General features: G+C 48.3%; 1 protein-coding gene across 2 annotated transcripts in view; it reads right to left on the reverse strand.

Moving 5' to 3' along the window:
* Positions 1-1,000: 1,000 nt before the first annotated feature.
* LOC119977662 (kelch-like protein 24) overlaps positions 1,001-12,549 on the reverse strand; it is a 41,449-nt gene continuing 29,900 nt past the window's right edge. For both annotated transcript variants that reach the window (XM_038818827.1, XM_038818828.1), the window contains exons 6-7: positions 4,970-5,158; positions 1,001-1,544 (exon numbers count right to left, since the gene is read on the reverse strand). In XM_038818827.1, coding sequence (XP_038674755.1) covers positions 1,356-1,544; positions 4,970-5,158 — 378 coding nt within the window. In that variant the 3' untranslated portion in view covers positions 1,001-1,355. The remainder of the gene's footprint in view (positions 1,545-4,969; positions 5,159-12,549) is intronic.

A 12,549-nucleotide genomic window follows, 5' to 3' on the forward strand; every position in this document is an offset into this window, starting at 1 on the left:
ACATAACTTCTGTCCTGTACATGGAGCAGGGCAGCTCTGTGCACTGTAACCAATAGGAATGTGATAAAGGGGACTGGCATGTTTGTTCAGAATGGGTTACTGGCTGTCTCAAGCCAAATCCATTAACTAGCAAGGAGACCCTGACCAGAATCTTGTGCCGTTAACTGAAGTCTCAGCCGTTGGTTGGAGTGCCTCATGTCACCTCTTTCCGGGAAGACCCACTGCAATTTATGCCAATTATATATTTGACAGGCCAATGACAGCCCATCCCTCCTCCATGGGTCAGCGTCCATCAGTGATGAGCCAGGGAGGATCTCTGTGAGTCAGCATCCATCAGTGATGGGCCGGGGAGGGGGTTCTCTATGGGTCAGTGTACAACAGTGATGGACAGGGGATCTCTATGGGTCAGCGTCCATCAGTGATGGACAGGGGGATCTCTATGGGTCAGTGTACAACAGTGATTGACAGGGGATCTCTACGGGTCAGCGTCCATCAGTGATGGACAGGGGGATCTCTATGGGTCAGTGTACAACAGTGATTGACAGGGGGATCTCTATGGGTCACTGTCCATCAGTGATGGACAGGGGGATCTCTATGGGTGAGTGTACAACAGTGATGGCCCAGGAGATCTCTATGGGTCAGTGTACAACAGTGATGGCCCAGGGGATCTCTATGGGTCAGTGTACAACAGTGATGGCCCAGGGGGATCTCTATGGGTGAGTGTACAACAGTGATGGCCCAGGGGATCTCTATGGGTCAGTGTACAACAGTGATGGACCAGGGGGATCTCTATGGGTCAGCATCCATCAGTGATGGACCAGGGGGATCTCTATGGGTCAGTGTACAGCAGTGATGGACCAGGGGGATCTCTATGGGTCAGTGTACAGCAGTGATGGACCAGGGGGATCTCTATGAGTAAGTGTGGAACACTGATGGGCCGGGACTTTCTACATGGGTCAGTGTCCATCAGTGATGGGCCAGGCCGGGGGTGGGGGGGGGGGGGGGGGGGATTCTCTGTGGGTCAGTGTATAATAGTGATGGGCAGGGGGATCTCTATAGGTCAGTGTCCATCAGTGATGGGCAGGGTGATCTCTATGGGTCAGTGTCCATCAATCATGGCCCAGGAGCTTCTATTTAAGTCAGTGTCTATCAGTGATGGGCCAGGGGTTGGTGTTTGGCTCACTATCTGACAGAGGTGAGACAGGAGTTACTCATTCATATTACATTTTCCGTCTCTTGCCAAGCTGCCATATCCTTCAGATGCAACAGAAGGGGAAAAATATTAAGTGAAAGAATATTACATCCAACTTCAAGTGTCCAGCATATTAAAACAAAATCACCACACAGTCCACTTGTTATCTTCTCACATGCTGGTGAATGGTGACGCAGCCATGGTAGCTGGCATACTGTGGCATGGTAGAAACGTGGGTTAGCCTTGCAGTGGTGGGGTCGATGCAGAATACTCCATCTGTGCCTTCCGCCATGTTGTCCTTCCCGCCGAGAACATAAATCATCCCGTTGCAAACCGTCAGCCCACAGTTCTCCTGCGTCCCATAAATAAAAGTGGAGATAATTATTTATTCATTGTCTGAGACTTCCTGTACTTTCTGTCTCTGTACTCCCAATATTTTGCCCCGGCACCCCATCTCTAAAGGCTGCTGCTCTGGTATCGGTCCACATCGGCCAGCTTGCCAACCCAAGCGGTGATTTGTCACGTACAAGTAGGCAATTCAAATGCCGGGAGTTTGACTTTGGGGCACCATACTGTCTCCACCCACGGTCCACAACAATCAGCAGTGGGAGTCCTGGCTGGTTGGAACAAAGAACAAAGAAAAGTACAGCACAGGAACAGGCCCTTCGGCCCTCCAAGCCTGCGCCGACCATGCTGCCCATCTAAACTAAAATCTTCTGCACTTCCGGGGTCTGTATCCCTCTATCCCCATCCTATTCATGTATTTGTCAAGTTGCCCCTGAAACGTCACTATCGTCCCTGCTTCCACCACCTCCTCCGGCAGCGAGTTCCAGGCACCCACTACCCTCTGTGTAAAAACACATGTCGTGTACATCTCCTCTAAACCTTGCCCCTCACACCTTCAACCTATGCCCCCAAGTAATTGACACCTCTACCCTGGGGACAAATCTCTGACGACCCACTCTGTCTATGCCCCTCATAATTTTGTAGACTTCTACCAGATCGCCCCTCAACCTCCGTCTTTCCAGTGAGAACAAACTGAGTTTATTCAACCTCTCCTCATTGCTAATGCCCTCCATATCAGGCAACATCCTGGTAAATCTCTTCTGCACCCTCTCTAAAGCCTCCACATCCTTCTGGTAGTCTGGCGACCAGAATTGAACACTATACTCCAAGTGTGGCCTAATTAAGGTTCTATACAGCTGCAACATGACTTGCCAATTCTTATTCTCAAAACTTTTACTTTTATTGTTCCTTTATTTTCCCCTCCTCGCAGCACGGTAGCACAGTGGTTAGCACAATTGCTTCACAGCTCCGGGGTCCCAGATTCGATTCCCCGTTGGGTCACTGTCTGTGCGGAGTCTGCACGTTCTCCCCGTGTCTGTGTGTGTTTCCTCCGGGTGCTCTGGTTTCCTCCCACAGTCCAAAGATGTGCAGGTTAGGTGGATTGGCCATGATAAATTGCCCTTAGTGCCCAAAATTTCCCTTCGTGTTGGGTGGGGTTACTGGGTTATGGGGATAGGCTAGAGGTGTTGGCTTGGGTAGGGTTCTCTTTCCAAGAGCCGGTGCAGATTCGATGGGCCGAATGGCCTACTTCTACACTGTAGATTCTATGATGACAAAAGTCAATTGTAACTTTTCCCCTTTGTCATAATCCTGGCCAAGACCATGTGACTATCTACACTGGACCTTCCAGGACTCTACGGGGACAATGCTTTGGACAGTGTCCAACTTGTGTTCCTTGACATTCAGGATTTGTAACTATAAGATATACCACAGCAGAATGACAAGAAAAACTTGCGTTTACGTGGCGCCATTCATGACCCCAGGCCACCCCAAGGTGTCATGGACGTACTTTTGAGGTGTTGTCACTGTTGAAAGTTTGGGCATAAGGTGGCCAACGTAAACATAGCAGGATCCCACAAACAGCAATGAGATCAAGACGGTGTTGGGCCCTTTGCAAATATGACAAAACCGAGCCCTTCTGAATTTCTGGGCTTCCAGTAACCCTTGACATGGAACATTTCTATCAACCTCTTAACGATCGTTGCCCATGTCGCCTGGCCATGTCCAGATAGGAATTGACACTGGAATGTACATGACCCGGCAATAGTGAACTTATCGCAATTGCACGACTTGTCCAGGTCTTGCTGGAGTAGGCACTTTGCTCCATTCGTTAGACTATTACTATCAGCCTTCAGCTCAAAACAGTTTTGCATTGTGGTTTGAGGCGATGCTGGCCAAGGATCTTGCTATGTTCTCTAGCGGTGGGATTCTTCATTCCCGCCACTGTCAATGGGAAACCCACAGGAGAGGGTGCGCTGCCGGCGGTACCATTGAATCCCACCTCTGGAGAATTCCCGCTCCGGCCTCACATGTAGGTAAGGACGGAAGATTTCCTTCCCTGAAGGACATTAGTGAAAAGTTTAGCTCACAGGGCTAATCGCTGGCTTTGAAAGCAGACCAAGGCAAGCCAGCAGCGCGGTTCGATTCCCGTGACAGCCTCCCCGAACAGGCGCCGGAATGTGGCGACTAGGGGCTTTTCACAGTAACTTCATTTGAAGCCTACTCGTGACAATAAGCGATTTTCATTCATTTTCATGGTCTCACCCTTTAATTCCGGATTATCTTTTCCACTGCCACCGCCTCCCCATTCAAGAGGGTCTCTGTAATTATATGTAACGACTTACGACATGCATGAGTTAGACCCCACATTTTCAGCTATTCCCTGTCCGGGCCTTCGAGGAAGAGTGGCATTACAGGAGGATAACCTCGTCAACTGAAGGGTCCTTACACCATTAAGTGCCAGCTCTAACTTTTAGTTTAGTTCATATTTAAAGTGCAAATATAGCAACCTCAGGAAAGTCACAGGGATGTTGAGGGCAAGTTAGGGGCTGGTTTAGCACAGTGAGCTAAATAGCTGGCTGGTAATAAAGAACAAGGCCAACAGCGCGGGTCCAATTCGCGCACTAGCCTCCCCGAACAGGCACCGGAATGTGGCGACCTGGGGCTTTTCACAGTAACTTAATTGAAGTCTACGTGTGACAATAAGCGATTATTAGTATTATTATTCAGTTAGTGTTCCACAAGGCGGCACAGTAGCACAGTGGTTAGCACATTTGCTTCACAGCTCCAAGGTCCCAGGTTCGATTCCCCGGCTTGGGTCACTGTCTGTGCGGAGTCTGCACGTTCTCCCCGCGTCTGCGTGGGTTTCCTCCGGGTGCTCCGGTTTCCTCCCACAGTCCAAAGATGTGCAGGTTAGGTGGATTAGCCATACTAAATTGTCCTTAGGTTAGGTGGGATTACTGGTTTACGGGGATAGGGTGGAGGTGTGGGGTGCTCTTTCCACCTGCCGGTGCAGACTTGATGGGCCGAATGGCCTCCTTCTGCACTGTAAATTCTATGACATAGAAATCTTTCAGAAATTGTGTTTCCTTTCAGAAATCCGGTTTCCTCCCTCAGTCCAAAGATGTGCAAGTTAGGTGGATTGGACATGATAAATTGCCCTTAGTGTCCAAAATTGCCCTTAGTGTTGGGTGGGATTACTGGGTTATGGGGATTGGGTGGAGGTGTTGACCTTGGGTAGGGTGCTCTTTCCAGGAGCCGGTGCAGACTCGATGGGCCGAATGGCCTCCTTCTGCACTGTAAATTCTATGATCTATGATCTACAGCCGAAAGATCTGAAGAGACTCTGAAACTTCAACTAAACGGAATAAAGCCTTCAGTGAAAGGAAATGCTGAACATTCAATGGCTTCGACCAGGTTCCGTGATCTTACCAGAGGTCCTGGAGTATTATCCATCACTGTCCAGTTGTCCTGTATTGGGTCATATTTATACATACACTCCATGAGTCCTCCAATCACATAAATTACGTCATTCAGGGTCACTCCATTGATGCAACGTTGAGAAAAAGGTGTTGAGGATGTAAGTGTCCAATCATTTTTCACTGGATCATAACACTGGACCTGCAAAAGAGACATTTACCGTTATATACAAACATGTAAGATTAGTCATTAGAAATAGCCAGGGCAGGGAGAGAAATCAAGGGTGCTGCTGACTCTCCTGTTTCTGGGTCGCTTATCCCGAACCTTGACCCCTCCCCCTCATATCCTTTGGGTATCCAGATTTGGGTACCCTGGTCATAATGTGGTTGCACCATTTTCTATAGGTTTAGCAAAATTTCTGGACTTGTGCACTCAATCCCTCTATTAATAAAGCCCAGTGAAAGTTCAGGGCCAGGATTCTCCAAAAATGGGGCTATGTCCCCACACCCGCTGGAAAACGGGCACGATCACTCCAGACTTCTTTTGAAAAGTCCGGAGTGATTCTCCGGAGTTCAGGGGATAGCAGAGCCCTGCCGTGCTCCCTGCAGCTGCTGCTGCTGCCGATACGGGGCCCTGCGCTTCCGGCCGCGGGTCCACCCATGCGCGCGGCGGCCGTTTCCACGCCGGCCCCCGTGCGACATGGCAGAGCCCTACAGCGGGCCAGCGCGCGTGCCCACCGATCGGTTGTCGCCGATCGCGGGCCTGGCCTTCGTGGAGGCTTCCCCGGAATCTGATTCCTCCGCCCCCTCACCAGGACAGCCCCCGCAGCCGCGATGCCGAGCTCCCGCCGGGTAAAATCGTACGGGAACCGTGCCGGCGGGACTCGGCGGATCTCTGCCGGTCGATCGCGGAGAATCGCCGAGGGGGTCTCTTTCAATGGCTCCCGACCGGCACCACGTCGACCGCGTGCACACGGCTGACGGGCGATTCACCAGTCCACAGCCAATCACGGGTCAGACGCTCCATTCTCCGCCCCTGCATCGAGCACGATGGTGCCGCGGTGGCTCAGTGAATCCCGGCCCAGGTTTCAGTAAGATGCACTTTACAGGGTTGACTTTGTCAGATAATTGCACACAATTTGGTCGTTCATGTTAAATAATTAACTCTCCTTCTTCAAACTAGGTTTTAAGCGTTAACCAAGTTGCAGCATGAAAATGACTCGAACCTCACAACCACCGCAATCAACAATCCCAAGCACGATTGAGAATGTCTTGAATGAACAGTGACATATTCAATTGAACTGGCTTCAATTCCAAGTTTAAAATTAAAAACTTCCATTAAATTAGCATCAACAAATTCACCTGCAATGTTTTGCTATTTCTATCCAAACAAGTGGGCTTTGTTAATAGAAACACTGCAGTCAGAATACTCCAGCCGTTGTGATTCTCTTCCCTCATTTCAAATTGAAACTTTTTAACATTTTAAATTGCACACTTTTGAATACCCAGCATGGAGCATACAACAGGAGAGCAAAGTGCTGAAGATGCTGGAAACCTGAAATATAAAGAGGAAATGCTGGAAATGTAGAGAGTGAAATAGAGTCAAGGCTCCAAGTCCACGATCTGCGGTAGGTCTGATGAAGAGTCACTAGGCCCCAACCATCTTCCACTGCTTCAGCAATTACCTTCCTCTCATCATAAGGTCAGAAGCGGGGATGTTTGCGGATGACTGCACAATGTTCAGCGCCATTTGTGATTCCTCAGATAATGAAGCAGTCCATGTCCAAATGCAGGAAGAACTGGTTAATATCCAGGCTTGAGGCTGACAAGTGGCAAGTTACATTCACGCCACACAAGTGCCAGGCAATGACCATCTCCTACAAGAGAAGATCTAACCACTGCCCCTTGACATTCAATGGCATTACCATCGCTGAATCCTCCACAATCAACATCCTGGGGGTTACCATTGATCAGAATCTGAACTGGACCCAGCCACATTAATACTGTGGCTACCAGAGCAGGTCAAATGCTAGGAATCCGGTGATGAGTAACTCACCTCCTGAAACCCCTAAGCCTGTTCACCATCTACAAGGCACAAGTCAGGAGCGGGATGGAATACTCTCCACTTGCCTGGATGAGTGCAGCTCCAACAACACTCTAGAAGCTCAACATCATCCATGACAAAGCAGCCCCACTTGATTGCTCCCCCTTCCACAAACATTCAATCCCTCCACCACCGACGAACAGTGGCAGCCGTGTGTGCCATCTATAAGAAGCACTGCAGAAATTCGCCAAGGTTCCTTAGATAATGCCTTCCAAACCCACGACCACTACCAACTAGAAGGACGAGAGCAGCAGATATCTGGGAACCTCACCACCTGGAGGTTCCCCTCCAAGTCACTCATCACCCTGACTTGGAAATATATCGCTGTTCCTTCACAATCCCAGAACTCCCTCCCTAACAGCACAGTGGGTGTACTTACACCTCAAGGACTGCAGCTATTCAAGAAGGCAATTCACCACCACCTTCTGAAGGCAATTAGGAATGGGTAATAAATGCTGGCCTAACCAGCGACATACGCATTCTGTAAAAAAAGATGAATTTTTTGAATGTTTCCTTCTTGGCCGACGTTGGCAGACGTGCTGAGCATTTCCAACACTTCCTGTTTCTACTGGAGCAAAAATAACCCCCTTTGCTCAGTCCCCAAAAAGCAATTAAACTTTGGTCAGCCTTTCAGTTCCCTTCAGCAGCAGCTGCTGCCTGAGATCTGGGTCAGGATTCTCCGCTCGCAGACCCCAAAATCGCGTTCGGCGATGGGGCAGAGAATCTGAGAGCGGCACAGTCTCCGCCCCCTGGAAAGCGGCTTACTCTCGGAGTACACTGCGCTGATTATCCACCGCCTCAGGCCACTGCGGACTCAATCTGGGGCTGCCACAGTCGGGGGAGGGCCCATCGGGGGGGGGGGGGGGGGGGGGCCTTCATTCGGGGCTGGGGCTCTGTTGGCAGGCGGTCTGGGTCGCGCAAGCGTCCGAGGGGAGGGGGGGCACCACTTTGGCGATCCAGGTCCAAGGACTGAATCCACCATGGAGCATGACACGGCCGCTGGAGACCGCCGCCGTGCGCATGCGCGGCCTCTGACCCGGACGTGCTGGGGGCCGTATCGGCAGCTCGAGCTGCGAGTTCTACGCCAGCTGCCTGCTGGCCCCCAACAAGATGGTGAATCGGTGGCCTTTTGATGGCAGTTTTCCTGGCATTAAAAAGACCACCATTTTCACACCGGCATGGGGACTTAGTCTCCAAAATGGAGAATCCAGCCCCAGGTTTGGCACAACATGACATTTCTTAAAAATCAGGTATAAAGAAAACAGAGATCTAGTCCAGTGAAAGAAAAGTCAAAGCAATAACAATGATCATTAAAAAGTGCAAAGCAGCAGAGCTAACTAATAAAACCTTTTTTGCCTTTTTGTTTCAGAAGCAGATTTAGAGAGAGACCGACTAGGCCCAGGTCCTGGCCACCATGAGCGGGGGAAGTGACTGGAGCTGAGCTGAGGAGTTGGGTTTAACTAAAACAGACCATGTGTTTATGTCTAGTGGAGCAGACCCCGAGCTGGCAGGAAGGTGTCATGATATGCAGGCACACACACATAATGATATACAGACAAGCAGCTAATGGACACAGAGAACAGGACATGACCAATAAGCAGGCAGGACACTCAGGGGTGGGATCTGACTATAAAAGACACGAGGCACTCACACTCCGCCTCTTTCCACTGATGAACATCTAGAGAGTCAGTCAAGGGTGTTGTTACAATCTCACACCTCCACTATGTGGCTAAGAGCTAATCTGGTTCAGTCAGACAGAGTAACCATGCTTAAGTTAGCAGAGAGTCGAACTCACAGAGAACTGTGCTAACTGCGCTATTAGTTCAATAAACCTGATTGAACTAACTTCAAGGTCTGGAGTATCTTTCTGATCTAAACTGCATCCAGTTGCAGTCTGTGTTAGACCAGTGTACCTCACACAACAGAAGGGTCCCCAGCTGCAAGACCGGGTTTCGGAGCTGGAGTGGTGGCTGGGGTCACTGTGGAGCGGTTCTGGGGGAGATGGGACCTCTACAAACTGGATGTTACACACCTGGGCAAGACCCTTGTGGGGTACTTGCTAGAACGGTTGGGGAGGATTTAAACTCATAAGGCAGGGGGATGGGAACCTATGTTTCAGAGCAGGGGGAATCAAGAACAAGAGAAAAACACTGCAAGGAGAATTTAAAAAGTAATAAGACTAGGAATTAAGGGCCAGAATCAGATGACATTGTAGAAATAGTAGGGATGGCACAAGAAATGTTAAAAGGACTAGCCTTAAGATTTTGTACCTGAATGCTTGAAGCATTCAAAATAAAATGGATGAATTGGTTGTGCAGATAGACGTAAAGGAATATGATATAGTTGGGATTACGGAGACATGGCTCCAAGGTGACCATAGATGCACCCTCAAGTGTATTGACAGTCAGAGAGACCTCGATGTACAGGTCCACAGGTCACTGAAAGGGGCAACACAGGTGGAGAAGGTGGTCAAGAAGGCATACGGCATGCTTGCCTTCATTGGCCGGGGCATTGAGTATATGTAATGGCAAGTCATGTTGCAGCTGTATAGAGCCTTAGTTAGGCCACACTTGGAGTATAGTGTTCAATTCTGGTCGCCAGACTACCAGAAGGATGTGGAGGATTTAGCGAGGGTGCAGAAGAGATTTACCAGGATGTTGCCTGGTATGGAGGGCACTAGCTATGAGGAGCGGTTGAATAAACTCGGTCTGTTCTCACTGGAACGACAGAGGTTGAGGGGCGACCTGATAGAGGTCTACAAAATTCTGAGGGTCATAGACAGAGTGGATAGTCAGAGGTTTTTTCCCAGGGTAGAGGTGTCAATTACTAGGGGGCATAGGTTTAAGGTGCGAGGGGCAAGGTTTAGAGGAGATGTATGAGGCAAGTTTTTTTTACACAGAGGGCAGTGGGTGCCTGGAATTCGCTGCCGGAGGAGGTGGTGGAAGCAGGGATGATAGTGACATTTAAGGGGCATTTTGACAAATGCATGAATAGGATGGGAATAGAGGGATACGGACCCCGGAAGTGTAGAAGAGTTTAGTTTAGACGGGCAGCATGGTCGGCACAGGCTTGGAGGGCCGAAGGGCCTGTTCCTGTGCTGTGCTTTTCTTTGTTCTTTGTTCTTTGATGGGAACTAAACATTGAGAGCTATTCAGTTTTTAGCAAGAACAGACAGAAAGGAAAAGGAGGTGGAGTTGCATTGCTGATTAAAGAAAATATTGATACAATTTTGAGGAAAGATATTAGCAGAGATGATGTGGGATCTGTATGGGTTGAGTTAAGAAAAAGCATGGGGCAAACAAATATTCGTAGGTATTGTATACAGATCACCAAACTGCAGTGGTAATGTTGGGAATAGCATTCGACAGGAAATCAGCAATGCATGTGATAAAGGAACATCTGTGATAATAGGTGTCTGTAATAGGTGTCTGTAAAGGGAAATCGTGCTTGACAAATCTACTGGAATTCTTCAAAGATTACAGACACCTATTATTAGATTGGGTGAGTCAAATTAGTCACAGGAGAATAGAGGAGGAATTTCTGGAATGCATATGGGGTGGTTTTCTGCACCAGTATGTTGAGGAACCAACTTGGGAACAGGCTACCTTGGACTGGGTGTTGTGCAATGAGAAAGGATTAGACGGCAATCTAATTGTGAGAGAACCCTTGGGGACGAGTGGCCATAACATGATAGAATTCTTTATTATGGTGGATAGTGAGGTAGTTGATTCTATGACTAGGGTACGGAACCTCAATAAAGGTAACTATGATGGTAAGAGGCATGAGCTGGCTATGATGGTTTGGGAAACATTACTGAAAGGCAGGACGGTGGGCAGGCAATGGCAAGAATGTCTTGGTGAACTCCAAAAGTTATTTGTTCCTACTTAGTGCAAGAGTAGGAAGGGAACCATGGCCAAACCATTGCTGAGAGGGGAAATTAGAGATAGTATTAGATTCAAAGATGAGGCATACAGATTAGCAAGAAAAAGCAATAGAGCTGAGGATTGGGAACAGTTTCAAATTCAGTAAAGGCAGACCAAGGGATTAATTAAGAAGGGGAAAATACAATATGAAAGTAAGCTAGCGGGGAACATAAAAACTGACTGTAAAAGTTTCTGTCGGTATGTAAAAACAAAAGATTGATAAAAGTAAATGTAGGTCCCTTACAGTCAGAAACAGGGGAATTCATAATGGGGAACAAAGAAATGGCTGAGGAACTAAATTCATATTTCGCTTCTGTCTTCACAAAGGAAGACTTCAATAATGTACCGAAAGTTCTGAGAAACACAATTTGGAGTGAGGAGCTGAAGGAAATGAGTATTAGTAGAGAAATGGTTTGGGGAAATTAAAGGGATCGAAGGCAGATAAATCTCCAGGGCTGGATAATCCACATCCCAGAGGATTTAAGGAAGTTGCCCTAGAAATAGACCCATTGACAGTCATTTTCCAAAATTAATTGGAATCTGCAATGGTTCCTACAGATTGGAGGGTTGCTAATATAACCCCGCTATTCAAAAAGGGAGACAGAGCGAAAACAGGGAACTATAGACCAGTGAGCCTAACGTCGGTAGCAGGGAAGTTGCTTGAGTCCATTATCAAGGATTTCGTAGCACAGCATTTGGAAAGCAGTGGTATAAACAGACAAAGTCAGCATGGATTTATAAAAGGGAAATCGTGCTTGACAAATCTACTGGAATTCTTCAAAGATGTAACCAGTAGAGTTCACCAGAGAGACATGGTGGATGTCGTTTATTTAGACTTTCAGAAGGCTTTCGACAAGGTCTCACACAGCAGATTACTATATAAAGTTAAAGCGCATGGGATTGCGTGTAGTGTCTTGAGATGGATAGAAGGCCGGTTAGCAGACAGGAAGCAAATTGTTGGAATAAATAGGTCTTTTTCCAATTGGCAAGCAGTGACAAGTGGGGTATTGCAGGGATCTGTGCTCGGAGCCCAACCTTTTACATGATATACTAATGATTTGGACAAGGGAACTAAATGCGTTATCTCCAAATTTATGGATGACGTAAAGTTGGGTGGGAGGGTGAGCTGTGAGGAGGATGCAGAGATGCTTCAGTGGGATTTGGACAGGCTGAGTGAGTGGGCACATGCATGGCAGATGCAGTATAATGTGGATAAATGTGAGGTTATCCGCTTTGGTAGCAAAAATAGGAAGGCAGATTATTATTTTAATGGGTGTAAATTGAGAGAGGTGGATACTCAGCGAGACCTTGGTGTCCTCGTGCATCAGTCGCTGAAAGTAAGTGCGCGGGTACAGCAGGCAGTAAAGAAGGCAAATGGTATGTTGGCCTTCATAGTGAGAGGATTTGATTGTAGGAATAGGGATGTTCCACTGTAATTGTATAGGGCATTGGTGAGGCTACACCTGGAGTATTGTGTGATGTTTGGTGTCCGTATCTGAGGAAGGATGTTCTTGCTATGGATGGAGGGCAGCGAAGGTTTACCAGGCTGATTCCTGGGATAGGCGG

This window comes from Scyliorhinus canicula, chromosome 14, assembly GCF_902713615.1.
Source record: "Scyliorhinus canicula chromosome 14, sScyCan1.1, whole genome shotgun sequence".
Classification (NCBI taxonomy): Eukaryota; Metazoa; Chordata; class Chondrichthyes; order Carcharhiniformes; family Scyliorhinidae; genus Scyliorhinus; species Scyliorhinus canicula.